This window comes from Geotrypetes seraphini, chromosome 1 (assembly GCF_902459505.1).
Source record: "Geotrypetes seraphini chromosome 1, aGeoSer1.1, whole genome shotgun sequence".
Taxonomy (NCBI): domain Eukaryota; kingdom Metazoa; phylum Chordata; class Amphibia; order Gymnophiona; family Dermophiidae; genus Geotrypetes; species Geotrypetes seraphini.
The window spans coordinates 264,544,407-264,572,350 of record NC_047084.1 but is presented as its reverse complement, the minus strand read 5'-3'; the positions used below and the strand labels follow the sequence as shown (position 1 = coordinate 264,572,350).

The 27,944-nt window shown below is 41.4% G+C and overlaps 1 protein-coding gene across 1 annotated transcript; it reads right to left on the bottom strand.

Moving 5' to 3' along the window:
• Positions 1–415: 415 nt before the first annotated feature.
• Positions 416–27,604, bottom strand: TNIP2 (TNFAIP3 interacting protein 2). The gene is made up of 6 exons (XM_033950588.1): positions 26,666–27,604; positions 17,549–17,854; positions 14,567–14,656; positions 8,104–8,385; positions 4,376–4,495; positions 416–3,747 (listed from the first exon to the last, which is right to left on the bottom strand). Exons 1-6 carry the CDS (start codon positions 27,044–27,046, stop codon positions 3,472–3,474), a joined length of 1,455 nt encoding a protein of 484 aa, XP_033806479.1. The 5' UTR covers positions 27,047–27,604; the 3' UTR covers positions 416–3,471.
• Between the last annotated feature and the right edge of the window lie 340 nt (positions 27,605–27,944).

The window sequence follows — 27,944 nt, the reverse complement described above, 5'->3', positions numbered from 1 at the left end:
AAAGTGTAGGCACCCCTGCACTACATGATAGCCACATGCCTATCTTATTTTCTGTCCACTTTTTGCTTGGGAATGTTGGTACTTTTTAACAACTGATTCCAGGAGACTGCTATAATTCTTCCAATCTGGAGATAATGAATTCTTCCCCACCCCCTTTTATAAATCGACTGTTTTAGTTACATGTGCCAAATAAACAACCATGGAAAGGAGACCCTTCCCAAGCCTAGGGCATCAATTGCTTTTTTCCAGTAATGTTCTGGCTCTCATATTTGAGGTGGTTTTATACAACTGGCCCCCACTTCAGCAACAGAGCAAACCAACCATGAATTTGGGCATGCAGTGTACACTATTTTCCTTTCTTCAAATCCATAATATTTAAATTTAAATGAATTACGAAAGCAAATAATGGCAGAAAGACAGTAATGTTAATATAACTTTATTACAAAAATAGGCTTTATATCATATGAACATAAGTGTTTAATTTACCCTGTGTAATATGATTCAGTGCAAAACTTTTGAACAACATAAAAGAAAAAGCATGCAGCCAACATGCTAGAAACACATTATACTTAGCACATACATATGAGCTACCCAAACCTGTCCCAGGACCGCAGTCAGACAGGTTTTCAGAAGATTAACCACGATTATACAGGAGCTGTATATGTACTGGGACACTCATTATACAGAAACTGACCTCATGCATATTCATTGTAAAGCTCCTGAAAACCTGGACAGGCTATGGAAGTCCCCAGGAAAGGTTTGGGAAGTCTTGACATACATGGAACAATGAAGTGAACAACAGAGACTGGTGTAAGGCAGGCAGAAGACAGATTTTTCTTTAGACTTTTCTTAGGATTTCTGTATCTTTTATACCTGCTCCCCACATCTACCCTAAGTGGCATGCTACAGAACCAATCTTGCTGATTACCATGGAAACAGGCATCATCATCTTTCCCACCAATAAGCCCCAACTGATGATTGAGATCCAAAATCTGAATGCCCATGACCCAGATCTGCCTCAAATGATGAGGAAAAAAAAAACACAACAAAAAATAAAAAAAACCACCCCTGTCCAAGGACTTGGATTCTTACAGTCCCTGAAGAGGCCTCACCCAACCCTCCCACACCCCAAACTAAAAAAGCCAAGGAGTGGCCCACTCCGGACAGATCATGCTATCAGCAAAGTATCATATTCTGTTTACCAGCAAATTCTGACCCCCCTTGGGGTCAATGAACCTAAATAAGCATCCCAGGTTGAGCTTTGGTTTTAAATGCAGAGGACCCCAACACTACAGTGAAGTAGGCCCCTGTTTATTTGGAATAGAGAATGACACAGGGACAAATTTTTACCCGTCCTCGAAGGAACCCAATTTCAGTATCCCCGTGAATTTTGCCCCTGTCCCTGTCACATTCCTGTAAGCTGTGTCTTAACCACACAAGCCTCGAACACTTATGATTTTATAGTGTTTGAGGCTTGTGCAAATGAGGATGGAGTTTGCAGGAATGGGGCAGGGAAAGGACAGGAAAATGAGCTCCCGCAGGGATGGGGAAAAATTTGTCCCCATGTCACTCTCTAATTTGGAAGACTTGTTTGATTTAAGCTTTTTTTCTAAGTACTGAAGAGATTAGTTCCTTTTTCACCCCCCCATACTGTTCCTCTCTCCAAAACACACATGAGCACCTTATATCTTTGTCTTCTAAATAACAGTTTTGCTATATAAAATTTATTCATTTTAACATAAAATACATTTTTCTCACCTCAATTTTTGGTGTAGTGTGATACAATTAAAAAAACAAACAACAAATAAATTGAAATACAATATCTCCTTGTCATGAAAAGTGTCAGCTTCATGAAACTGCAAGCAGTTACAAACCTGCAGCTCACCATAAATACTATATATACTTGAATATAAGCTGACCCAGATATAAACCGAGGTAACCTTTTTCCCTCCAAAAAGGAAGAAAAAATGGCAACTCGAATATAAACACAAGGGGGGGAGAGAGATTAATATTCAATTGCCCTGCACCCAGCCCCCCTTCACTTACTCCCCTACTAGGCTCTTCACTCAGCCTCGCTCCCTTTCTGCCCTTCCAGGCTCTGCACCCTGTCCCCCCTCCCTCCCTGCCCTGTCCCCCTCTTCCTCCTTCCCTCCTGATGCCTTGCAGGCCTTCACCAGGCCCGCTGTAAGACCTGGTGGTCCAGCAGAAGCCAATCAGCTAGCAGCTCTGCACGGGGCAGGAGCACAGAAGATTGTTCCAGTTCACCACTGGGTCACCATGGATTTGAAAGATACGTGGGAGAGGCAGGAGGGAGGTAAAAGTTATCACAGTCAACCAAGATAGGAGACGGGAGGGATCCCTCCTGTTCTGGCCTGCTGCGAAACCATGGGAACTCACAAAGTTGGCCTCTGCACAGGGCAGGAAGATTGCTACTGCCCCGGTTCACTGCTGGACCACTAAGGAATTGAAAAGGTATGCAGGGGAGGTGGGAGGGAAATTAATGTTTTTAGAGTGAGGAGGCATCCCTCCTGTCCCTGCCCACCACTGGACCGTCAGGTTTTACAGCAGCCCCTATGGATTCCTGCAACAGGTCCGGGAGGGGGATGGGTGGGCATTGACCCAAAGATAAGCTGAGACCCCCATTTTTGGGACCAAAAATCTTGGCTTATATTCAAGTATATATGGCATTCTTGGGTTGATTTATATTCCCCCTATCAGAGAATTCTGTCATTGGAAGATCAGCTGGTTACATGAAACCGTATCAGCTTTCTTCAGAAGACAAAAGTAGATAGCACAGGACTCTTCCAAGCAGGAGAGAGTCACAACACATCAGGACCAATGCTTGTAGTTAATGTGGGAAGGGAGGCAAATTATATAAATAAGTTAGAAAGTCTTATAATGCAAACCATCAGAACACAGTGGTGATATTCAGAGGCCACTAACACAATATTTGAAGTTCCAAAGAAGGAGCCAGCATCCTCACTCCCCCTGTCCCAAAGCTCAAATCTAACTTTGTCATGGACACAAAGGTGCTTTGAGAGATGTTCATACAGAGTATCAAAGTTATGAAGAATTGTCTGAAAGTTATCCAATTTCAGTTTTCTTCAATTTGCGCTTTCCTGAGAGTTTCTGACACAAATAGTTCAAATATCCCATGTATTCAACGAATGTTTCCACTTCCTTCTGTCTCTTTCCATCTGGTCAGCAGCCCAACTTCTGTTCCTTAACCTGTCAGCCAGGTTTGACACAGCTATGTAAAAGCTGTCACTTCCTTACATTGCCAGTCTAGCCATCAGACTCTTCAGTCCAGTCACTGGCTGGAAACTGCTTTCACCAGAACTTACAGAAATGTCAGTGCACTGTACACCCAACAGGGCAAACCAATTCCAAACAGCAGATCAATATCCAACTTGCTAGAACAAGTTTGCATGACAGTGGTTTGATTCTATTTTGCAATCTCACCCTTTACGGTCAGCATTCAGAGATGTGCTTCAGAAATTCTTCACCAAGATCATCATTAAACAACCTCAAACAACGAGGGCACTGCAGGTCTCCCTGCTCTTGATTTTTCAAGTCTGAATTCCCACTGGCTGAGAGTACTTCAAAAGGCTCCGACTCTGTGACCCGTCTCCTTATCCTCGACTGATCAGGGCTGCTGCCCAACAAGGCTTCAGCGCCATCCGGCTCTATGCATATGTTTTTGTTACCAATTTGGATTCTTAAATGGTTGCCTGGCTCCCTCACCTCCTAAAAGAGAAGAGGATGGTTAAAAACACGACACAAAATTAAAATTTCCTCTTTTTTGTGTGTGTGGGGGGGTTAACATTACATCCTGATAGAGCTCCTTTTAACATTCAGCATTTTGACAAGATGCTCACAGATTTGCTAAAATAAATGATAAAACTATCACTTCAATTGAGTTTCCAATTTTAAACTGAAGTACTGCTGAGATGGCAGCCTGAAATTCATGAAAACCTCCAGAATGGAAGAGAAGGAATGGAGTTAGGATATTACACAGTTTCATCATACAAACTGCGCCCATGCCTGACTAAGAGGTGAAAGAGGAGATCCTAAATTATCTCCCAAGGGATCACTTGACATTGAATGTTAGAACATTGAACTGAGTGCAATTCCTTGAAGAGAAACACAGTCAAACCTTAGTTTACAAGTGTTTTGCAAGACGAGTAATTTTAAATATTACAAAATGGAAGCTAAGCAATCACAGAAGCTGCATGAGACATTTAGAACCTCAAAAGCGGGAGCCACTCTACTCTATCCCTTGCACGTATGTTTGATTAATCTGTTTTTAAACTCCACTGAAGGAAAACTTCTGACCCTTTCTTGAATAAGCTTTAGAACATTCTTTTAAACTTACCTGTCTTCTAGTTATCTGAAGCTGTAGTCGGGTAATTTCTTCCTGAAGTTCTTGTATTTTGCCTTGTGCACGCTCTCGATCGGCTCTTTCTGATTTGAAATCATCCTTGTAGACAAGAACCTGAAAGAGGCAGATGGGAAGATTAGGAATTCACCTCAAGCAGATGCATATAAACAGCCCAGATAATAGCTGCACATCTTTTACAAGAGCGATAATTCAAGATATACTCATATGTAAGTTACCACAGGTTCCTATCAGTGCAGATTTAAGCCAGCCTCAGATACTGCCTTGTGTTTGGAAAGTTTTTAACACCCTATGTTAATTCACTTAAGTCATGCTGCCTCCTCAAACGTAGACCTCATTTTACCATCTAGGTCAGGGGTCAGCAACCCGCGGCTCTTTGACCATGTGACTGTGGTTCTCCTTACTTTACCTCCTGGCATTAACACAGTTGCATTCATTTTTCTTGCTTCAACGGGTCAGCAGCAACTCCTACCTGTTGCTAACTTGGAAGCCTCTCCTCTGCTATGTCCTGTCCCCTGTCAGAACTTCCTGTTTCTGTCCAGGCAGGACGCAACAGAGGAGAGGCTTCTGGGTTAGCAACAGGCATCTGTAGAAGTCACCACTGACCCAGTAAAACAAGAAAGAACATATTTGTGAGTGGGGTTGAAGATGGAGGGGAAGGAAATATGTTGCAGGAGAAGTGGACATAAGGGTGGAGGGAAAGGAGAGATGGTACGTGGGGGGAGGGGAGGAAGAGAGAGATCTTGGACCTGGGGAACAAAAAGAGGGAGAGAGAAGGAGACTTGTTGGACACTGGTGTGTATGAGAGGGAGGAAGAGACACAAAGCAGGTGTAGAGGGGAGAAAGAGGGATATGTTGTATTCTGGAGCAGAAGGGAGTGATGGATAGATGCTGGACAATGAGAGTGAGGGATGGGAGAGGGCAGGAGGAAAGAGAGAAGGGACAGGGCGATGTCAAATTGGGAGGGGCAGAGAGGGGAGGAAAAGGGAAGAGATGTTGGATGTGGAGGGAGGAAATTTTTCAGCCCTCCCCTTATCAGTCACTGGCACTATTTGAAGCTGATGCTTCACACTGCTGACGTTGAGCAGCTCATCCTTATTTGCTCTGATGCAGTGGTGGTATTGCCATGAAATGCTGGCTGCATTGGATTGGATTAGCTAAAGTTAAGCTATAAAACAAGACATCTAAAGATAAGTGCTTTCAACTTGTTTAAAGCTTTTGGACTATAGATTTCACAATTTTATTTTCTGAAAGTGGATATGAAAGAGTATGCTAAGTAGGTGTTTGCTGCCATTAAACGCTTATGTTTGACAGGAAAATAAAATATAAAAACAGGGAGGTTTTTCAGCCAATGATGATAAGAGAAGAGCTGAAATTTTTTTCTGACACCCTCCCCCCCAGTCTCAGGGTTTTCCTACCTTGCTAAAGAGATTTCAGAATATGCCCATATTGCATTAAAAACCATACATCTCAAACCCCCTTTCTCTACCCATAAATCTCAAACATTTTAGGAGAAAATGGCTCTTTGCTTTAAAAAGGTTGCTGACGGTTAAAGTACGGCTCGAGTTTAAGAAAAGCCATGCTAAGCCAGAATATCCACTAAGTCCAATATCCTGTATCCAACAGTGGCCAGCCAAGTCACAAGCACCCGAGAGATCCTAAATTTGAATAGCATCATAAAAATCACTACTAACTGGAAGCTGTTTGGTAGCCCATCTTTTAAATGGTAGTGATTTTAGGGTTGATTTGATTTAAATCATGCCCTTGACATTATGAATGTATTAATGGAATTCATTTACCAAAAAATTTAAACATTGCATGAATATACAGTCTATGCTACATAATTTAAAACTAATCCTTATTTCATGATGATAAATTTTTGGACTATAATGTATCTTAAAACGGAAATTTTTATATAGATTTTTCCTCAAAATATGCATTTTAATAAAATAAAAAAATCAAATTTAAATAAAAAAATAAAATCAGATTAAAAAAAAAAAATCAAATTTAAATAAAAAAATAAAATCAGATTAAAAAAAAAAAATCAAATTTAAATAAAAAAATAAAATCAGATTAAAAAAAAAAAATTTAAATAAAAAAATAAAATCAGATTAAAAAAAAAAAATTTAAATAAAAAAATAAAATCAGATTAAAAAAAAAAAATTTAAATAAAAAAATAAAATCAGATTAAAAAAAAAAAATCAAATTTAAATAAAAAAATAAAATCAGATTAAAAAAAAAAAATCATTGATTTTTTATCTACCCTGATTTTAGGCTACTACTAAATTTTTGGTGGGTGAGATGTTGAATATCAACATTAGGAAAAAAATACAAACAAAACATTGCAATTTAGCATAAAATCAGTTCCACTTTTGGCAATATCAGCAGAGAGGTCAAAGACAGTCAAGTTGCTAGGATTGAATAGGCCCTAGGCCAAAATATTAAGATGGCTTCTAACACTACCTCTCCCAAGGTAGCTGGGACTGGAGGGGGGCGACCCCTACAGAGCTCCAGTAACCAACACACATTCCGGATCTATATAGAAAACCTAATATAATAAAAGCAGCACTAATGTACAGGACTCAAATCAAATTGACAGATCAGTTCTGTTCATCACAATCGTTGTCCTGCCATGTTCAAATATAGTCGTATTTTAGGCAGCTCTTAATCCCTTCCTTAATGTCTTTCCCCATCTATGTTCTTTTCATGATAAATTGTAGCTCAACCTTTTATCCCTCTCCCAAGTTTGTCATGGTTAATGTCTGTCATTTATATGTTTCAAGATGCCTATTTTTATATTGTTAATTCACTTAGAAATTTTTTATAAGCATTTTTATCAAATTTTTAAATAAAACTTGAAACCCACCATCCTATCTGTAAAAGACAAAATATTAATTTTTTAATTGTATTTATTTTTGGGGATTTATTAACCGCCTTTATAAAGATATTCACCCAAGGTGGCATATTTCCTCCTGGAAGAACAGAACCAATCAGACTGCTTCAGATTCCTACAGAGAAACTAAAAACTAGAATACCTCTATCATTCCTACAGAATAAGAAACCACTAACTAGAAGTAGAAACTCCAGGAAGTCTGATGCAGCATGACACTAAGAGAAACATAATAGTATTAACTCTCAAGACTCAAAAGAGCAACAACCTATCTGTGAAAAGGCAGCACTGTAAATATTTCACCAGTCCCTAAAACACCAATACACCACCTAGTGAGAAAACAGAATAAAACTGCACTGCTATAGATCTCTATACAAAAACTACATACCAGCAGAATACCACACCTTGGTCACACAAACAAAAACACAAAACACCTGAAAAAAATGTGAAACTAGGAACCACAGATCAGAAATACAAATAAGAAACTAAAATCAGAATGGAAAACTCAAGATCAGATTAGAGATATAATTTATTCTGAATTGGAATGTTTCAAATGTGCTTTCTTTTCTACTTCTGCAGTCTAAACATTTTAATTTTTTATTTGCTTTGGTCCCAATTTACATATATACAGGTACTTATTTTGTACCTGGGGCAGTGGAGGATTAATTGACTTGCCCAGGGTCACAAGGACCAGCACTGGGATTCGATCCCACAACCTCTGGGTGCAGCGGCTCTACCACTAGGCCACTGCTCACCTGTACCTCACAGCAAAGCCCTGCATGACAGGAGAAAGAGTAAAATAGGATTTTCAAACCTGCTGCTCTAGCATCTGTATATGTTCACTGTCTCCAATCTTATCCTTTGTCATCTGTTCAATGCTATGTTTAAGATGAGTACATTCATTCAGCTTCTCTTCCAGTAGTTGATTCAGCCGGATAATTTCCTTCTGCATCAGCTCCGCATTGGCCAGTACTGGGGTTGAGCCTTTCCCAAGTTCTGGTGTCAACTTTAGTTCCCTTAATTGAAGGTGGAGCCCTTTCACGTACTCCTCTCTGCTAGCATCATACTTCTGCCATTTTGCATTTAAATCTTCTACCTGAAGGAGTAGAACAGGCTTTCATTAAACAATTTATCAGCTTTAATGGCTTTTTCATACAAAAGGGATGAAATAAAAAAATTAAAAAAATTACAAGAATTATACCACAGATATAGCCTGCTTCTTGTAATTTATAACAAAATAGCAGTGTAGATGATCTCAAAGCATCAACTTTAACAATCCTATTTTTAGCAGATTATTCAGATATGCCTCCACCAGCCATCTATTATTTGGAACGGCTGCATGAATCAATTTTTGGCATATATTATCATCCAATTTGCTTTTTACATTGTTGGTTTTTTTTAAATTAAATTAATTTTAAAAGTGCTTAGTGCTCAAATTCCATATATACTTTGCTCAAAAAACCTTATCCACAGATTCTGTGAATAAAAAGCATTAGAAAACATAGCATTTGAAGCCGTTTCACTTTCAGCTTAAACTTCCACTTTTATTTTCTTATCTGTGCCGGGATGTTGATGTTTTGAGATCATCTACACTGCTATTTTGTTATAAATGAGCAATTTCTTTGGCAGTATAAATTAACAATACAAAGAGGCTATATCAGGACTGCTTCTTGTAATGGCATATCTGTACATACTGTATATGCAAATAAAACATACCTTCAATCTCAAAAACAGTTCCCCCCCCCCCCCCCCCCCAAGATTTAGCACACTAAAAGGGAGTGTTATGAACACTTATAAAAGGAAAAGGAATGGGTCCACTAGCTCACTGGCAGTGCTGGGTTTGTTTCCCTGGCCAAGACTCAGCTCCCCAGGTTGGTCAGAGATGCCACAGAGGCAGTATTCACAATCTCCGTCAGTCATCACAAGGAGATAACATTTAGGGGGCAATTCATTAAGCAGCGTTAAAGCCTTTGTGTGGGCATTAAGGGAATCAATATGCACTAAATGCCAAGAAGTCCATTTTACACTTATGGGCTTCTTAGCATTTAGCATGCATTAAGGCCCTTGATGAATTAACGCTGCTTGATGAATTATTCCCCCCCTTAGTGGCCAAATATAGCCCTCAAATAATAGAACCTTATTGCTCAGTGCCTCCCTCCCCTTCCAGCTGAAGATCATCACTGCAAAAGGCTGGAAGAAATGAGTTAAGGGAGAAATCCCCAGGTGGTTTATAATAAAGGCTTGTTGTGCCAAATACCAAGCCCGGTCCCAATGGCACAGAAAAAGTGAAAGGAACATAAGGAAATTGCGTATTTGGAGACTCCAAGTATGCCAGAGATTCTCTGCAGCAACTCGCTTGTGGACTCAAGAAGAGCTGAGAGAGGCAAAGAGTTAGAAAAGGAAAAAGGCTTTAATACTTCATACCATCTAAAGAGGGGTAGAATGCTCTATTTTTGAGCCATGTCTCCTGAGAGAATCTGAACTCAGCCAGTTAAGCTATTACGCTGCCAGTACCACTTTCAGTATAAAAATAAAACTCACTGTAGATGCTGAGGATCACATCTCATAAACAAGTAAATCTGAAACTCGAGGTGTGCAGTAACCGTACACGCAGTATTGCTGTCATTAAAATGTGCTGCTACAAAGGCTGAGTGGTGGTAACCCTGATGGGGGCTGGGGAAGGGTGGTTTTGAGCCAGTTCAAAAATATCTCAATTTCTATTTTTAACTTTATTACAGGATTGGTAGTGTAATTACAGTTAAGAAGCACTTGCAAACAGATATTAAATATGACCAATCATTTCTTGTAAGACTGAGCCCTTTTAATGTCAGTAACTTTTAAATAGAAGTATTTTACCTGCAAAACCTGGCTATGAGCACATATTTTTCAGTGGACTAGTTGGAAAGCATGTGTGGGGTGTATTTTTAGACTCACAAATCCCCTCTTTCAGAAATTTGAGCATCATCATCTTTTCAATTACACTACCAATTCTTTTACCCTTTTAGGCCATCTGAACTGCCCTTAAAAGCGTTTTATCGGCCATGCGTAAAATCTGAGTGGCAGACTGTGCCACCAGTTTTGATCGAGTGGTAAAGTTATTAAAGTCATATGCCATAAAGGAAAAAATAAATTGAGCAAATAGCATGGACTAGCAATTAAACAGACACCATCTTTCTTGTATCACTTCATAAGCAGCTTGACTTCAAGTTTCAAGTTTATTTAAAATTTCTTATACCGCCTAATCAAACCTTCTAGGCGGTGTAATCAGGGGAGATAGGGGAGTTCTATTATTTTTGTACAGCAGATGACTTTTTTTGAAATTTCATCTTTAAAATCTGCCCGTCTAAAGGTCAAGGGAACTGTGGTCCCTCCAACCTGTCTCAGATAATGATTACTACTAAATTTCATTAGCTGCTTTGGTATTACATATTTTACATTTGGACCCTCAAATGTCTGGGCTCCAAGGGCAGAGAAACAGCTTCTTTATATGTGGCCCTCCCCTCCTGCCCCAATCCTCACCCAATCAACCTACTTGAGGACCTGATTTGCTTTAATAAATTGTGGAGCACAGACCTTAGCGACAGGGCGAGCAGAACAGACTCTTGTTTATGATTAAAGAAAGATTATTCAGGTAAGAACCTAATCTTTCATTCTGTTACATTAATGCAGAAGTCTGTACCTTAGGTGATGTACCAAAGCAGTGCCAGATGTCTAGGGAGGGACAGATGAGCCTGCCCTTAAAACCAAGGACTCAAAAGCAGTGAGAACTGGCGGCAGCCATTCAGGGAGCGGCGCAGGGCCAGGCGGGAGCTCAGAAAGCTTGCTCTTGCGTGCCATATTCGCCACTGGCCGCGAGATCCGAGGCAGCCATCCAGGGAGGAAGGGGCTCATACACCGCTGGACCACCAGAGATTCGAAAAGGTGAAAAAAGGTATGTTGGGGGGGAAATTGTTAGAATTGGCCAGAACGGGAGCTGGGAGGGATTCAAGTTTATTAGGCGTTTTATATACCGCCTATCAAGGTTATCTAAGCGGTTTTACAATCAGGAGGGAGTTGGGTGGTGAAGACACGAATATAGGACAAGACCCCCATTTTGGCCCGTTTTATTTGGCCCAAAAATCTCATCCTATATTCAAGTATATATGGTATGCCTTTCAGTTCTATGCAATTTACAAAGAGATAAAACTGACCAAAGTCAGTGAGCTACAACATAACTTGGCTATTATGATTTCAGAGAAGCCATTAGAGTAGCTCTTTTCCAATAAGGCATCCAGAAAGGACATGTTCACTCTCCCACTGCAAAATGCAGAAAAGAGCACAGGAACATTGTATTGCTATTTGCAGACTCACTATGAGCACATAAGAATGCAATATTAGACAAGCCTGCCTAAATACCTCTGTTGTAGTACCACATACCCTGCTTGCTCCATCTCCCTTCAAAGCTTGTTTGAATTCTGTTAACATTTTAATATCCCCTGCATGAATTTTGTTATAATGTTTTAAATATCTGCTGCCTTTCATCCCCCTTTCTGTGAAGCCCCCATTTTCTAATGCTGCTACCGAGCCTATTGCTTTATCTTTCCCAGAAGACGCACAATCTCAGTTCTAATTAGAAGTCCATATGCTTATGTCTTCAGAGAAAGAACGGGAAAAAAGAAAGGAGACAGTCTCCCCATGCATTAGAGCTGAGGATGGAGAAAAGGAAAAGCATCACAGGGGTTTACATCCTAAAATAGAAATAGTTGGAAACTCTGCTCTATTCAGAGCTCGATAAAGCACATTGGCCCAAATTCTCTAAACAGCGCCGTACGTTAGGCGGCAGAAGGCGCAGTAATTGATTAAGCAGTTTAAAAACCAATTAAAAATGCCATAACAGCAACAACAACAAAAAAAACTGACTAAAGGAGGTGCCTTGTGGTGCCTACAGCCATTGTAGGCATAGTTAACACCAGAAGTGGCCTTAGGCGCCTCTGTAGATGTGATCTTTGTTTATGATAAGCGCTGGAAGTATAAGCCTTTAAAAGCCTGGCCTATATTTCTGGTGCCTATCTTTCACATAGTTACAAATTCTCCAAATGGCACCGTTGCATGATTGACAAGCGATCAGCATCGCGCTAGTAAGAGGCAGCTGATATAGGCGCCGTTTGGATAATCTGGCCCATTATGTTCAAGACAAAACAAAAAACCAAATCCAACTGATCTGCAGTTAAGTCAAGCAATGAATGACGAATGAAAGTCAAGCAATTAAAATCGATCAAATAACCAAACAAACAAACAAATCCCAAATCAACTGATCTGCAGTTAAGTCAAGCAATGAACGACGAATGAAAGTCAAGCAATTAAAATCGATCAAATAACCAAACAAACAAAAAAATCCCAAATCAACTGATCTGCAGTTAAGTCAAGCAATTAAAATCGATCAAATAACTAAACAAACAAAAAAATCCCAAATCAACTGATCTGCAGTTAAGTCAAGCAATTAAAATCGATCAAATAACTAAACAAACAAACAAAAAAATCCCAAATCAACTGATCTGCAGTTAAGTCAAGCAATGAACGAATGAAAGTCAAGCAATTAAATCGATCAAATAAACAAACAAACAAACAAAAAAATAGCCCAAAATCAATTGATCTGCAGTTAAGTCAAGCAATGAACAACAAAAAGAAAAAGCTGCAGAGTCAATGTACAAAGCGCAGGATTCTTTATTGAAGTAAAAACAATATGGTAATCCAAATGGTGAATCTCATATGTGAAGATACAGGACCCAACAGGGTCCATGTTTCGGAGTAACACTCCTTCCTCAGGGGTCCTAAGGGAAAATGTAATGTGATGAAATATAATGAATTGTGAGATGCTGAAGTGTGCATGCTTAAAGAAAAACCACTGGAGTGTAGTATAGTGCTGTGTATTAATATGGATCAGGCAAGCGTCAAATGTGATGCAGTGGTGCTGTATGTGGAAAATGAGACGCGTCATATATGATGCAGTGCTATGTGTGGAGATGAAACAAGTCAAAGCTAACGTCATGTGCCAAATGAGTGCTGTGGTCTGATTTGAAAGATGAAGATGGGGTCACCAAACAAGATAGTAATAAAACTATGTATCAAAGATTTGAAAACAATGGAGCAATAAAGTAGGCATGTGACCAAATGAGCAATAATTGTGAACGTGAAAATTAGAGCGAGACCCAATAAAGTGAAAATGAAAAGAAATAGGTGGAGTTGTAGAGTTAATTTACATACCGATTTGTGGGATATCACACAAGTCGAGAACCGTTTGGTGTAAAAAAAAAAAAATATCTTAAAAGATACATAAAAGAATGATTTACAGACAGGCTAATAATAATATAATAGCCTATTTAAGACAGTAATAACAATGTTGTCCATTATGTTCGAGAACTAGGATGCAAGACAGATCTGGGCATAATGAGTTATTTCCACACTTTCCATATATATCTTCTGCAGATACTCAATTGCATCCTTTATAGTATTAATACTCTACAGTAATTCAGACTGTAGCTCAGGTGACCACTTAAAAAAAAAAGATATATGCTCATATACTGGAGTATGTTTCTAAATACCCTCCAATGCACAAAGACATTAAAGTCCAAATTCTCTAAACGGTGCCTAAGTTAGGCGGTGGTAGGTATCCTACCATGGCCTAACTTAAATCATTTTAATTAGTTTTAAATTGGCATGGTAATTGACCATGTCATTTAAAACCAATTAAAATGTCCTAAAATGTCATTTTTAAAAAATGTAGGTGCCCCCCCCCTCCCCAAAAAAGGACACCATAATCGCATCTACAGAGGAGACTAATGATGCGTAAGGTCAAAGTAGGCGTGGTTTACACCGGAAAGGACCTTAGGCGCCACAAGGTGCCGCTGTAGATGCGATTCTCTTTAAAAAAAAAAAAAAAAAAATAGGCGCTGGGAATGTAGGCCTTCAAAACCCTGGCCTACATTACCAGTGCTTATGTTTAATGGTAGGCGCAATTCTGCAAATTGCACCATCGCTATTGGCATTTTTGTATGCGGCTGCCGAAATAGATGCAGTTTGCAGAATCTGGCCCCAAGGACTCAATTCACCAAAGCTACTTTCTCATCCTGTCTCTATAGAAAAAGCTTGAAGAATTGAGCTGTAAAATGACTTGTTGAGATTATTTACTAACAGTTAGTGCATGCTAACAGGAACACAAATGGACTCTGCAGAAGATAGTGTGCACCTTTACTAAATGGCCCAGAATGCATGACATCGTACTGCAGAAATGTACTCACATAAGTTACTTTCTGTTTTAAAGTCTTGTTTTCGTCCCGTAGCTTGCAGATAGCCTGAAGAGTTGTGGTATCACTGTCTGGAAACTGAAGCTGCAAATCAGAAAAGATAAATACAGTTTAAAAAGAATCCTGGTCTTTAAAATTAAGGACAACCCCCCCCCCCCAAACATGCCACAAACCTACCACAAAATATTTCACTACAGAATCAGCAGACTGAGGGGTCAAGACAGCAGCTCTGCTTAGCAGCCTGCAGACAGGCAATGTTTAGTGGTCCAAATGGGAAGAGCTTTGTGGTACTTGGCAGTCTCCAAATATCAGGTCATTTAGTAGCACAAGTTAAAATGATTTACTCAGTCACCTTCATATGTATTTTCTTATGTACATAAAATTGACCACTGTAGCAAAGATAGATTAGGTTTTTATCTTGATAATCTTTCCTGTAGATGGGTGTAGAGGTCCTCAACGGTTGGGTAGTTACTCTCAAACCACGTGTTTTGCAAAAGGCATTTTTTTCTCAGCTCTGCCTCCTTCCTCAGTGGGCTGTGCTGTAGCCCTTCAGTTTGTACCAAAGTAATTGAATATTACTATAGAAACAGAATACACAGAAAGGAAGGGGTATGGGGAAACTCCCCAAATAGCTACTGCTCTGGTCTGCTCTGTAAATATCATGCATAAACAACGAGTTAAACATGAATGAAACATTTGAACATAAAATAAGTGCAACCTGCATTAACAGTTAAGGATTTATCATCAATTCTTGGTAGGCTCTTGAACTGAAGAAGCCTAATCCTCTGCGACCCTGCTTGATAGGGGGATGAAAACATCTGTTAAGACATACCCGACTTGAAGCAGACAGTCCACTATACTTCAGTGATCTTCTTGAAACTCCAAGCAGGTGAAAGTAATAATTGATGGGCGGACTTCAGGACCTCTACACCCATTTACAGGAAAGAAGATTGAGGTAAGAACCTAATCTTTCTTTCCATTGCAAATGTGGAGGTCCTCAAAGGTTGGGACGTACCTAAGCAGTCCATAAAGTCTGGAGTGGGACAGATGAGCCTGCTGCCAGCACCGAGAACCCAAAAGCTGTGTCCAGGCGAGCTGCTACATCAACCCTGTAATACTTAAAAGTATGGAGGGTGGACCACATCGCTGCCCTACAAATCTCTTCGGACGGAATTGTCCAGGACTTGGGGCCCCACGGCCTGCACACAATACTCAAAGTCTGGGGCGAGCCTTGCTACAAGGGGACCGGTCCCCTAGCGTACAGACTGCTAGAGCAGACACTCTGAAACCAGAGAAGCCTGTCAGGTACAGACTTCTTCGCTGAAAGTCTATATTCTTGGAAGTCAGAACTGTCCCAGGAGCACTGGGAGCCTCTGCAGCACCAAAAGCCTCAAAATTCAGGAACAAAAACCCGAAAAATAAAACAAAAAAAGTCAGAGCAAATCAGATACCTTCTGAACACACATGCAGAAGGGAAAAGCTGAGGGGTTATAGCAAACCCACCAAGGAAGGAGGCACAACTGAGAAAAAAACCAAACATCATTCAGGACCTCTACACCCATTGCATTGCAATGATTACTTCTTATGGATAAACTGTTTCAATTTTGCACTTGCTGTCAAAACTGCTTTTAGAATAAAAACATGAAATCAAGATTTTTTTTGTGGGGAAGGGGCCTTACGCGCCAGAGCTAGAACCAATCAGAGCCTTAGACCCTCCCAGTACAATTCCAGGATGCACAAGGCACGGGTTTAAGGCCCTGATTGGCCCAGGGGATAGGCCTTAGGCACATGAGCCAATCAGGGCTTTAGGCTCCTCCCAGAGGCATGCCTATCAGCAGGAGGGAGTAGGAATCCCTACTGCCTGTCTTGTATTGAAGATACAGGGAGGTGTCGAGGTTCTATTTTTTCTTTTTTAATAGGCGCAGCTTGTGTGTGTTGTGCACGCAGAAAAGCTGCGCTCATTAAAAAAAACAACAAAAAAAAAACCCCAAGCTGATTGGAGATTCCCTTGCTGGCTCCAAAGCAGGAGGCATCAGGGGAAACCCGCAGCCAGGTCTGAGCTGTCATATAGCCTTACTTTCCTGTCATTGCCCGAGCCAATCAGCACTTAGGCACTGACAGAAAAAGTAAGGCTATGACAGCTCAGACCTTGCCGTTAAAAGTTTGCATGGGAAACAACTGCTTTCTCTGCTGTGCATTACATGGAGTGCTCATTAGAATACTAATGAGCTCTTTGTATAGGATTCTTTGTAGCTGCTAAGACAAATCAGTAGCAGCCACGGAGAATCCTTTTGTGCATCGGCAGGACAGCTTTCTGTGTCAGCAAGAGTGCTTTAACGACTCTTACTGCCACAGAAAGCTTTTGAGCATTGGAGCCCGAGTCAGCTGGTCCTGCTGTTTGTTCTATTCACACTGTAGCACTGCTCCAGGATTAAATAAGGGTTAGTCTGTGTTTCTCAGAGTGTACCCATCCACCAAGTATCACAACTCATTTCCATAAATGCCTTTCCTCCGGTGAAGAAGGTCCAGTGTGGACTGCGGAGAGCTGGTCTCTGTCTTTATAAAAAGTGTTGCTGGAGTTAAATATTATAGAGCGCAGCTCAGTTAAGAAAATAGTATTTTTATAGGCAGAGGCCAGAACAGTGAGCAACTTCTGCAGCTGATGTCAAACCGGTACAAGACAAATGGCTTGGCTCCGGGTACACTGGGGAACAGGGACAAGGTATTTTATCTGAGTTTGAATTCCACCAAGTCACTGGTAATCAAAAGTCTATTTAATGCTGGAGAACTGTGCAGTCATGGGCAAACACATGACAGATGACTGAGAAGAGTACCAAGATATCTCACACACTTATAAGCTTATGCTGCTCCTACACAAGGGATCTCATGCTAAGTGCTCCTGACAAGCAGTGGCAGCTTAAGTTGACTACTGTGTCATTGCACCTTTGCTTTTTAGAAGCTAGAAAGGCATAGTACCTTATTACGGTGTTCCTTGAAGCACTGCCACTCAGTGTCCTCCAGTTTTTTCCTCTGGCTCTCTTCAATGCATTTCACCAGCTGCTGGCACATCTTGGCGGTGGCTGCCAGCTTCCGGTGTAGCTGATGAGTTTCGTCAGTGAGTGAGCGGCAAAGCACTTCGCTGGTGGCCTGCACCTTCTCTTTTTCTGCCAGGCTCCTCTGCAGTCGTACAATCTCCATCTCCTTCTCATGCTGCGGCTGACTGCTGAGCTCCAGAGCATACTTGTCTCTCTCTCTCAGCTTCTCATTCAGTCGTTGTAATTCCTATGCAAGAGACAAGAACAGAACATCAACGTGGACTATTGGCAAAAAGAGAAAAAAAATGTCTTCAAAAGGACTGGCAGAGCTATCAAAAGCAGGAGCATGAGGAATAAGGCATTCACATTATCAGCTGAAAATACTTTGGAAGTCCCCGGTTTGAGCAGACTTCTTTTAGCAGTACTGTTCTATGATCACACTCATATGACAATATGTTGTCCTTCCCATCTTTCAGCTTGCTTTACTGAGTGCTTTACTGAGTCACCCTCCTAGCTCTGCACCATTGCAAAATCCAAGTACAGCCTTGGTTTTCCAGGACTACTGAAGCAAGCATAAATTTAAAAAAAAAGTATGTGGTAATGCTTACACAATAAAATCCCAGTACAAACACTCCCATGGCCACATTACCCATGCAGTGGAGCATTTGAAGCCCATTTATAAGGTAAGGAATGAAGTCCAATTTGAAGCCCATTTATAAGGTAAGGAATGAAGCACAAGGACTTGACTCCAGGTCTCTGCATTCACCAGTGCACTAGTCTTAAGTCACAGGAAAGTCAGGACTAGACCCAAGTCCCAGACCTACACTGAGGTTGGCAGTACAGATTAGCTAAAAGCTGCAGCAATTTCTTCCTCGGTTCTAAAAGTTAACATGTAGTAATGACCAAATGATACCAGTGACTTTATGGCAGAAATGTGCTGGACCACATATACTAAGCATTTTCCTACAAAATAGTGCGGGAGAGGAGATGGATCTTCAGTATATGATTCTTCAGTTGAAAAGTTCTGTAAAAAGAGATTGTAAAATCAACCAAAAGGAGATAACTCAAAGGACTAGTAGCTACAGTGACATATCAGATACTACACTCAGCGTAGAAATACTGTAATAATATTCCAAAACACTTGTCTCACTGAACTATAATATATATTCCAGAACTCGTCTCCCTTTAATATAGTTCCATAAGGAAGCTGAAGACACTGCAGTTAAACCCTCCGTTCCCAAACTTTTATTCAATATACCTAAGCCCATTTGAACTCCTTTACATGAGCCCAGATAATGGGGAGGGGGGGAAGTCACAGACCTCCCCCCACATCCAAAGCATGAAGCATGACAGTGATGGCAGGGGCAGACAACTCAGGACCCTGTGTATCATTGTATGCTCACAGACCAATATTCTGCACAGATTTTCAGTCTAACAGAAAGCCCACATGGAGCCAACAGGGCCTGTCAATGTTCACTGACTCACAGTATATAAAGAACCTAATAAAGCCTTATGTGAACTGGTACTAGTGAGCACTAGGGCTGTCCAATTTCTGATTTGAATCAATTCACCAATTCACTTCGGGTGAATCGATTTGAATCAATTCAGTTTTTGTTTTAAAAATATATTTATTGATGTTTGGCAAAGAAATACAATGAACAACAAATAACACTGCCATAAGCATAATACAGCAAAACAGTGATCAATAAGAGTTTTGAAGATTTTTACTCCTCTCCCCCTTCCCCCCACTTGATAAACAGACGGCAGCTCTCCAATAGAAAAGATACAGAAACCAAACAAGGCAGTCACAAGTTTAACAATCTGCTTCCAGTTGCTCAGGTTAAAGAATTCCAGAAGGGTTCCAACGTAATTTGGAGCCGACTACCCTTAGGAGAATCAAGATCAGAAACCCCCATACATTCCAACTGTAAACAGTGGATGAGTAAAGCTCTCCACTGGGCAACAGATGGAGTTGCTGGGGTTAACCAACAAAGCAAAATGGATTTGACACCCATAAGAAGAGCAACCTTGAGAAAATCACGCATACCTCGTGGCACTGGTGCAACCACAGGGCAATGAGAAAACATCCAACTATTTTGGATAAAAACGGTATAGAAATTTAAAATAAATAAATAAATAAAATACTGGATAGGAGGGTAGTTGGGAAGAGAAAGGGAAAGCTGGTGGACCCTGGGGTAGTAGGGAAGGAGGGAGAGATGCTGGATGAAAAGGTAGTTGAGAAAAGGAGAGATGGTAGATCTGGGAATGGTGGGGTCCATCACTGCAGCTGCGGGGATGGAGACGAAAAAAGAGAAAGATGGCAAACCTATGGGAGAGGAAAGTGAAACGGAAGGGGAGGACAGATATGGAAGATGGATGGTTAGCACGGAGAAAGAAGAAAATGACAAGTGGTCAGGAGACCCTGGCAAGCGAGTTATCAGAAGACGTTTGTTGCAGAGCCTGGGACCAACATGATTTGAATAATGACCAGACAACAAAAGGTAGAAAAAATAATTTTATTTTCTGTTTTGCGATTACAATGTGTCAGGAAATGAGTATCCTGCCAGAGCTGGTGTTAGACCGCGAACGTGACCTAGGACTTAACAGAGAGAGGAAAAGTCTTTTTTGTTTGTTTATTTTGTTTAATAATAATAATAACTTTATTCTTATATACCGCCACAATCTTGCGGTATATAAGACTGGACATGACTGCGCCAGTGTGGGTAGGAGAGGGCAAAGGGGGTGGAGAGGCTATAAAATAAACCCACCAGGATGTTTGAAAAACACACCCAATTGGGTAGGAAAATCGATTTGAAAAATGGATTCAATAGGTTGAATTGAATCAAAATTTTTTTCCTGAATTGGGCAGCACTAGTGAGCACAGGTCACAGGGAAGATTTAAAGCAGTGCTTCTCAACCTAGTACCATCAAGATTTTCAGAATATCCACAAAGAATATGCATGAAATAGATTTACATACCAAGGAGGCAGTGTAATCAAATCTCTCTCATCCATATTCATATCCTGAAAACCTGATGGGACTAGGTATGCCTCAAGGACTGGGTTCAGAAGCACTGGTCTAGAGGAAGAGGAGAAATCCTCATTCTGTGACCTCACCTATTGTGTCTTCATCTGGGAACTGCAAGTCCTACAAGCTTTCCTGAAAGTCAGTTTTAAAAAAATGTGTAACATATATGGATAAACATCAGCATATTTCAGAGACAGCTTGCTTGCAAGCAAAAAAGGGAGTTACATGTAGAGCTTAGCAGTTTATTACACACAGATACAATATGTTCCCCAAGTACTGAGGAGCATTTTTTACTTGTGAAAAAATATAGCACCTGGAAGCTGACAAGTTACAGAGAGTCACACAACTTTCCCTATCTTTAGACTTAGATCCAATGATCTCCTGTGCTTATATGCATTTATTTTTGATTTAGCTCACATCTTTTTTTCAGTAGCTGCTCAAGGTGAGTTATATTCAGTTATACTAGGTACTTCCCTGTCCCCTGGAGGGCTCACGATCTAAGCCTGAACACAGGTAGCAGCAGTATGATTTGAACTGGGCTTCCCTGGTTGTCAGTCTACTGTTTTTTTCAAATGTTGCTACTGGTTTGGCCTCCCATCTCCTTCCCTGGGGAACGGAACTATGTAAATCACTAACAGGGTACAGAAGATGGTGAAGTGAGGTAAACTGGAAACATCCACAATGGCAAAACACCCCACTTCCGAAGGTCCAGTGCAGGAAGGAGGGCTAAAGGGTCCCCAAACCTACTTAATTCAACATTGATTGTGTAATTCCAAAGCTTAATGGGTAATGGTATCAGTCCTTGACCCTTATTTACACCTTCTCCTTGATGTATTGCTTAACACTTACTGTTGTTACCTGATTATATAGACCAGTGGTTCCCAAACCTGTCCTGAAGGACCCCCAGGCCAGTCGGGTTTTCAAGATAGCCCTAATGAATATGCATGGAGCAGATCTGCATTCATGGCATCTCCATTATATGCAAATCTCTGTCATGCATATTCATTAGGGCTATCTTGAAAACCCGACTGGCCTGGGGGTCCTCCAGGACAGGTTTGGGAACCACTGATATAGACCATTCAAAATGAAACATTACAACAGAAAGTTTTTTCACTTATCTTTTAATGTGCAGAATCACTAGCCTGCCACGAAGGGACCCGTTTCGCCACATAAAGGCTTTCTCAAGGGTTCTAAAGGAGCTCCATTGTGAATGGAACTATGTACCCACCACCCTGTGTATAAATATTTTTATACTCCTGGAGTCCTGAATGCTGTTGAGATACGAACACAAATTGTTAATCTGAAAGATTATTGTGGGTAGGGAAAAGATGTATGCTCCAGATTTGGGTGCAGCTTGAAGATCCTTCATATTGGCAATTGAGAATTCAATTTCACGTAGTAATGGTTATAGGAAGCCAAAGAAGTGCATTTCACTTACAAATGAAGGAACCGTTTCATTTTGACTTGGGCTCCTTATCTTCAATGAAGCCCCCCAAAACTCAAAGTCTGATTCAGAATAAATTACAGTTAAGAAAGCTTTTGATCCTATATGATCATTTAATAGCTTAATGTACTTTTCTCTGGACTGTAAATATTTGTAGGTCAAAGTTGGGGAGGGAATAGAATTAGGTAGAAGACTGGGGTACTAATAAGATTGGAAAGGAAATAGTGGTTAGCAGAGTATGGTCTCTTTTCCTCAGTTGTTTGGTTAGTACAGTTATATTGATTTGTAATGTAAAACTTGTGTTATGTGAGATTTGGAATTCAGTGATTTTCTTATTTTTCTTGCTGCCTGGTGTAAAACTACAAAGAATTACTCCTGGCAGAATTCCATGCAAAAAAAATGCAAACTTCTGTTCAAAAATCTGCAAATTCTGCAAAATGTGCAAATTCTGCAACTTAATTTTGCAAAATTTAAACAATATTTTTGCTAATTATCTAGAATTTTGGTACAATCCAGTATTTCTTTATTAAATTTTTAATTTGATTTCTATCCCGTCCTCCCAGTAGCTCAGAACAGGTTACAAGCAAACATTCACAGTGGAATACATTTGGACAGTACAAAGCCTATTCAGCAACTTAAATACAGATCAGGAATGGCGAGGAGGAAAAGAGGGAGGAATAAAAGGGAGGATGTCAAGGGATGATTGCAGTTGGAATTTCAGTTGAAGAGGAGGGTCTTTACCACTTTCTAGAAGGTCATCAAGGAGTTCTGTAGTCTGATTTGTGGGGGGAGTTGGTTCCAGAGATGGGGGATGAAGTGGCTGTAGGAGCACTTGCGGGTGGTTTCTGACAGGAGGGACCTTCCTGGGGGGATGCATAAGCGTTTCTCCATTTCAGAGCGGAGGAGGCATCTCTTTTTCTCTCTTCTCCTATCCTCCCAGGGCTAGCATCTCTCACCCCACTGTAGCCCGGAGCAGCATCTCTCCCTCCACTAGCTTCCCAGCCATCCTCTTACTCCGACTCCCCTAACCCCCCTTACAATCCTGCACCTCACTTCTTTTCTCTCCCCCCACTAGTCTGGAAAGCCAACTTTTATTGCATGGAAGCTACTGAAACACCCCCATCTGAAAATGGCAAAGAGTACACAACGTTCCAACATGACAGATCTAATCTAATCTAATCTAAACCTTAAGTTTATATACCGCGTCATCTCCAGGACTCCCCGAGACTGGCCCTCATGCAATATTCACCCAACTTCAAAAAGCTGATGGATGAAATGCAGGTTCAGACGTCTCACTAATGAGCAAGAGCGAAAAATTAAAGATTATGCAAAATCAGCCTGGATCAATACTTGACCTAAATTTAACACAAATTACTCAATAAAAGTTAAAGAAATAAGAAAGTTATTACTCAATAAAACTTTAAGAAAAAATGTACTTTCCATTTCCCCTCTCAGTTCTTACTGAATTTTCTCTCTCTGTTTTGTTTTTGCTTAATTTGCTTAACAGCTGATCACTTCCAAGTAAATGACAGAAGGTTCATTAAAAATGGTGGTGGGGGGGAATCCTCCAACTTTATTGAGTTAAAATTTAATTTGAAATTTAATTTTCATGGTGGTAGATCACCAGTAATTTTGGCCAGTAAAAGTAGATCACGACCTGTTCGAAGTTGGACATGCCTGCTCTACAGCATCCTTAAGTAATGCAAAACCTGGCCTGGTAAATGAACCCAAGACCCTCTGAGCCAGCCCTTAAAAATATATATTTTTTAAAGCAGGAAGTTTAATCATCCTGATTTGGTAAGTTTGTTTCCTTTGTGGTTTTATTATAGTAAAACGACTGCAGATAAAGACCTGAACAGTCCATCCAGTCTGCCTGTAATTATATGCTTTTCGATTTCATGATTACATTGTATTTTTTCTTTGAACTTAGAAAATTCTTCATTCCCTGGCCCGATAACCACAATAAGCCATAGTAGTCCACTTCCTGATATGCTAAATAACATCACCTCATTTTTGCTGTATTAGGCACATGTTAAGTCCCTAATGTAGCTTAGTAACAAGATCTCAAAATCATCTTTAAAATAGAAATAGGTAGACAACATTTCTAGTGCCTCAGAAGCTTAACCGATTTTTTTTTTTTACACCTAGGTCCTAGGGTAAGGAGAAAAGTTACATCCCCCCAAAAAATTTATCCTAGAACAGGAAAGCCAAGGCTACAGCTTTGACGTTTTAGAAACTTCCAAGTGGATTAGGTTTTTCCTGGATGAGTAACAACATGACCTTAAAAATCGGTTACAAAGGAACACTAGGTCTTCCAGCAATTACATTATACAAACAGCTTCCTACAGTAATTTGGGTGAAGTCTATTACTTAACATCCAGTACAGTGCAGAAAATGATCTGAAAATATGGGGTTCATATTTAAGGGCAAGTTAAGTGCACCTCTCCTCGAAAGATGCATAGAAGGATACGGGTGACTACGTTTTTGCCAGGTTACACCTGGCTGGGCCTCCGTGTGAGCGGATCGCCAGACTTGATGGACCTAAGGTCTGATCCAGAGATGGCAGTTCTTATAATCAAAAGAAAAATATGTCTTAAAAACCCACCCAAGTTGGCACTTAAGACAAACTAAAAGACAGGTCGTCCAAGTGCCAAAAATCAAAATGGGTTTTTAATAATAATAACAACTTTATTTTTTCTATACCGCCATAATCTTGCGACTTCTAGGCGGTTCACAGTGAAGAGAGCTGTACAATCAGCGAATTGCAATGTACAAATAGGGAAGATGTCACTGAGCAGTCGGTGATTATAAAATACAGAATAGTAAGAATTATAATATTAATATGTTACAATATAGTATTAACATGTTACGGTGAAGGGGGCTGGATAGCCAGCGAATTTCAGGATACAGCTGGTGAGGAAGTCACTGAGCGTTCAGTGAATACAGAATTCCATTAGTGAGAATTTGCAGTATCAACATGATGAGTATTAGCTTTAAAAAGGAAGGAGTTGTCTGACTAGGAAATAAATCTATTGAACAGAGCGGTCTTAATTTCTTTCCGAAAAGCACCGTAGTTCAACTTGGCTCTATCAATGAAGTTGCTTAGCCAGGATTGGTGTCTACCAGCTTGAAACTTTAGACGTACGTATCCAGAGCCTTTTTTAGGCCTCTGAATCCCGTTGTGCGCCCAGAGCTGAAATGAGCGTTTTTGGAGGAATGGTTAGGGTGGGATGTAGGTCAACCTAGACTTAGTCGTCCTGCAGGAATAATCCAAGGTTTGACGAGACTACTTAGATGTAACTTATACGCTGTAACTTAGGTGATCTAAAAACAGATATAAGTGCCCATAAGGTACCAAAGGTAACCAGATAACCACTGCAGGGGCAAAGTAAAGACTCACATACATGTTCACAGACCCCCCTCACATCGCCACAAAAATCAGAAAACATACATACCTGCCTCCAGAACATCAGCACCTGGCATAGGAAAGCTTAAATAGTCTGGGGGGTGGGGGGGGGTTAGTGAACCACAGAGAGGAGGACCCACTCTAACCATGGTGGAAAATGTGAGCCCACCAAAAAAAAACAAACAAACAATAAAATCCAACTCTACTGATATATAGATGCCACCTGCAGCCATAAGGGCTATTGGGATTTTAGACAATTGGGTATACTGGGTTTTGGGGGGCTCACCATGGCCTATAAAGGAGTTGTGGTGAGATGTTTATGTGGCACCCCTTTTGTGAAGTTCATAGCAGTGTCCTGTAAGGTGCCCCTCTACTCTGTTGCCATATCTGGGTGGCCAGTCCATCACTTTGCTGGCCCCTCCCATGACCAAAGGCCTTGTTCTGGATGTTTCAGACTTGGACGAATATTTGGATGATAATGTGGTTTAAAGATGGGCGTACTGGCGGTCTGGACATTCAAACGCCTAGACGTAGAGAAACGATTTTCAAAAATAAAATCTTTTGTAAGTACTTTTTGAGAATGGACCTTTCGAGGCTGCCGACTTAGGGCGACTAGCACTCTACGTCCAAATCAGACTTACACTTTTCTTTCGATCATGCCCCTCCACCTGTTTTAAGGTGGAAAAAAAAAAACAGTCTTGCAAGACCAGAAAGAAAACGTAAGCAGTCATTAAATACACAAACCCACTAAAACATAAATGTGTCACATCATTCTTCCAAAGTGGATGAACACAGACCCACATACTGTAACTGCCAAGTTACCCAGTTCCAAGGTGAACTGTGGTCAGTTCTCGCTTTTTGAAAGTCCTTGGGTACATGATGGGACAGGCTGCACAAATTTCAACAAAGAGAACCAAAGACTACAAATACCTTATTCAACACAAGCACCAACTGGGGGGAGGGGGTCTTCCTCCTGGAGCAAATCACAAAAAAAAGAAGTGGCTCAAATCCTATAGAAACAGGCTTTGAGCCACTTCTTTTTTTGTGATTTGCATTTGCTTACATTTGAAGTGTGCTAATATTACGCTTTGTTGCTTCCCTGTGTATTTTTTGGGGTTCCTCCTGGAACAAGAACTTCTGTGCACACAGCTTTACCCCTCCATCCCCCCTTCCCCTTTTACCTGACTGAGGGCCGCCACTTTGTCCTGAGAGTTCCTCTCCGTCTCCCGCAGCTGTTGCCTGGCGCTGCTCAGCTGCTCCATCAAGCTCTGCACCAGGGAGGGGGCGGGCGCCAGCAGGGCGCCCCGAGGCTCTCCGCAGGCCGCCCCCTCCCCCTCGAAGCGGGCCCGCAGGCTGGCGATCAGCTCGTCTTTGCGCACCACCTGCTCCCCCAGCGCCCCCAGCTGCTGGCGCGCCTCGTGGTAAAAGGTGCTGAGCGCGCTGCAACTTCTCACTTTGCTCCTCATCGCGCTATTTTCCCGCTGCAGCCGCTCCACCGTCTCCTCCAGCTGCTTGAAGCGCCCCACCAACGGGTCCGTGCTCTCGTCGCTAATGGACAACATGATACACCAAAATATATACTGTATGTCTATATATAAAGAATTCACTTCAGATGGGCTAAACAAAAGTACGCAGTGATTTCGCCAAACTGCAATTTAAAAAAAAAAATAAAAATTCCCAAACACTAAATAAATAAAAAGCTCTTACGAGTTCTTCCGCCTCGGGCCCTTTTCGATGAAAATAAAGGGCGCAGACAGAAGCGGCGCTGCAGCTAGTTGTGCACTTATAAAGCGGGAGGAGCAAAAGGGTCTCGTCTCTTCCGTCCCGTGAGGAAAATATAACGCAGTAACAATAATCCTGCCAATTCTGAAGAAGGAAGGCTGCGGCTGCCTAGAGTTGCGAAAGAGCTCGCGCGCCTAGACTCCGCCCCGGGAATTTCCTTCGCCGGGCTTCCCCCCTACTTCTCTTCCGAGCGGACTTTTCTTTGTGCTTTACTAACGAGAACACAATGATTTCTCCATTGCTTCCCACCCTGCCCTCGGGTCTTCGGGAATAAAGAAGCTGTATCTGTTGCTACAGCGGATGAACGGTCTTCCTACTCTCCAGGCCAGGATTAATTCTTCGTGGGCCCCTGCCCCTGCCCCTGCCCCTGGCTCAGCCCCGCCCCTCCCCTCCATGGTCCTGCGCTCTCCATAGCCCTGCCCCCTCCATTAATTCTTTGTGGGCCTCTGGCCCCGCCCCTCCATGGTCCTGCGCTTTCCACAGCCCTGCCCCCTTCATTAATTCTTTGTGGGCCTCTGGCCCCGCCCCTCCATGGTCCTGCTCTCTCCATAGCCCTGCTTCCTCCATTAATTCTTCGTGGGCCCCTGACCCGGCCCCTCCATGGTCCTGCTCGCTCCATAGCCCTGCCCCCTCCCCATCCCTGCCCACTGTGAGAGTGTACTTCCAGCCCGGCTCCAG

Coding starts and splice junctions, on each gene's coding strand:
- TNIP2 (XM_033950588.1), bottom strand. CDS start 27,046: ATGTTGTCCATTAGCGACGAGAGCACGGACCCGTTGGTGGGGCGCTTC. Junction 17,855..26,665: donor AAGTGGCGGCCCTCAGTCAG/GTAAAAGGGGAA, acceptor TCTCTTGCATAG/GAATTACAACGACTGAATGA. Junction 8,386..14,566: donor TAAAACAGAAAGTAACTTAT/GTGAGTACATTT, acceptor CTACTCCTTCAG/GTAGAAGATTTAAATGCAAA.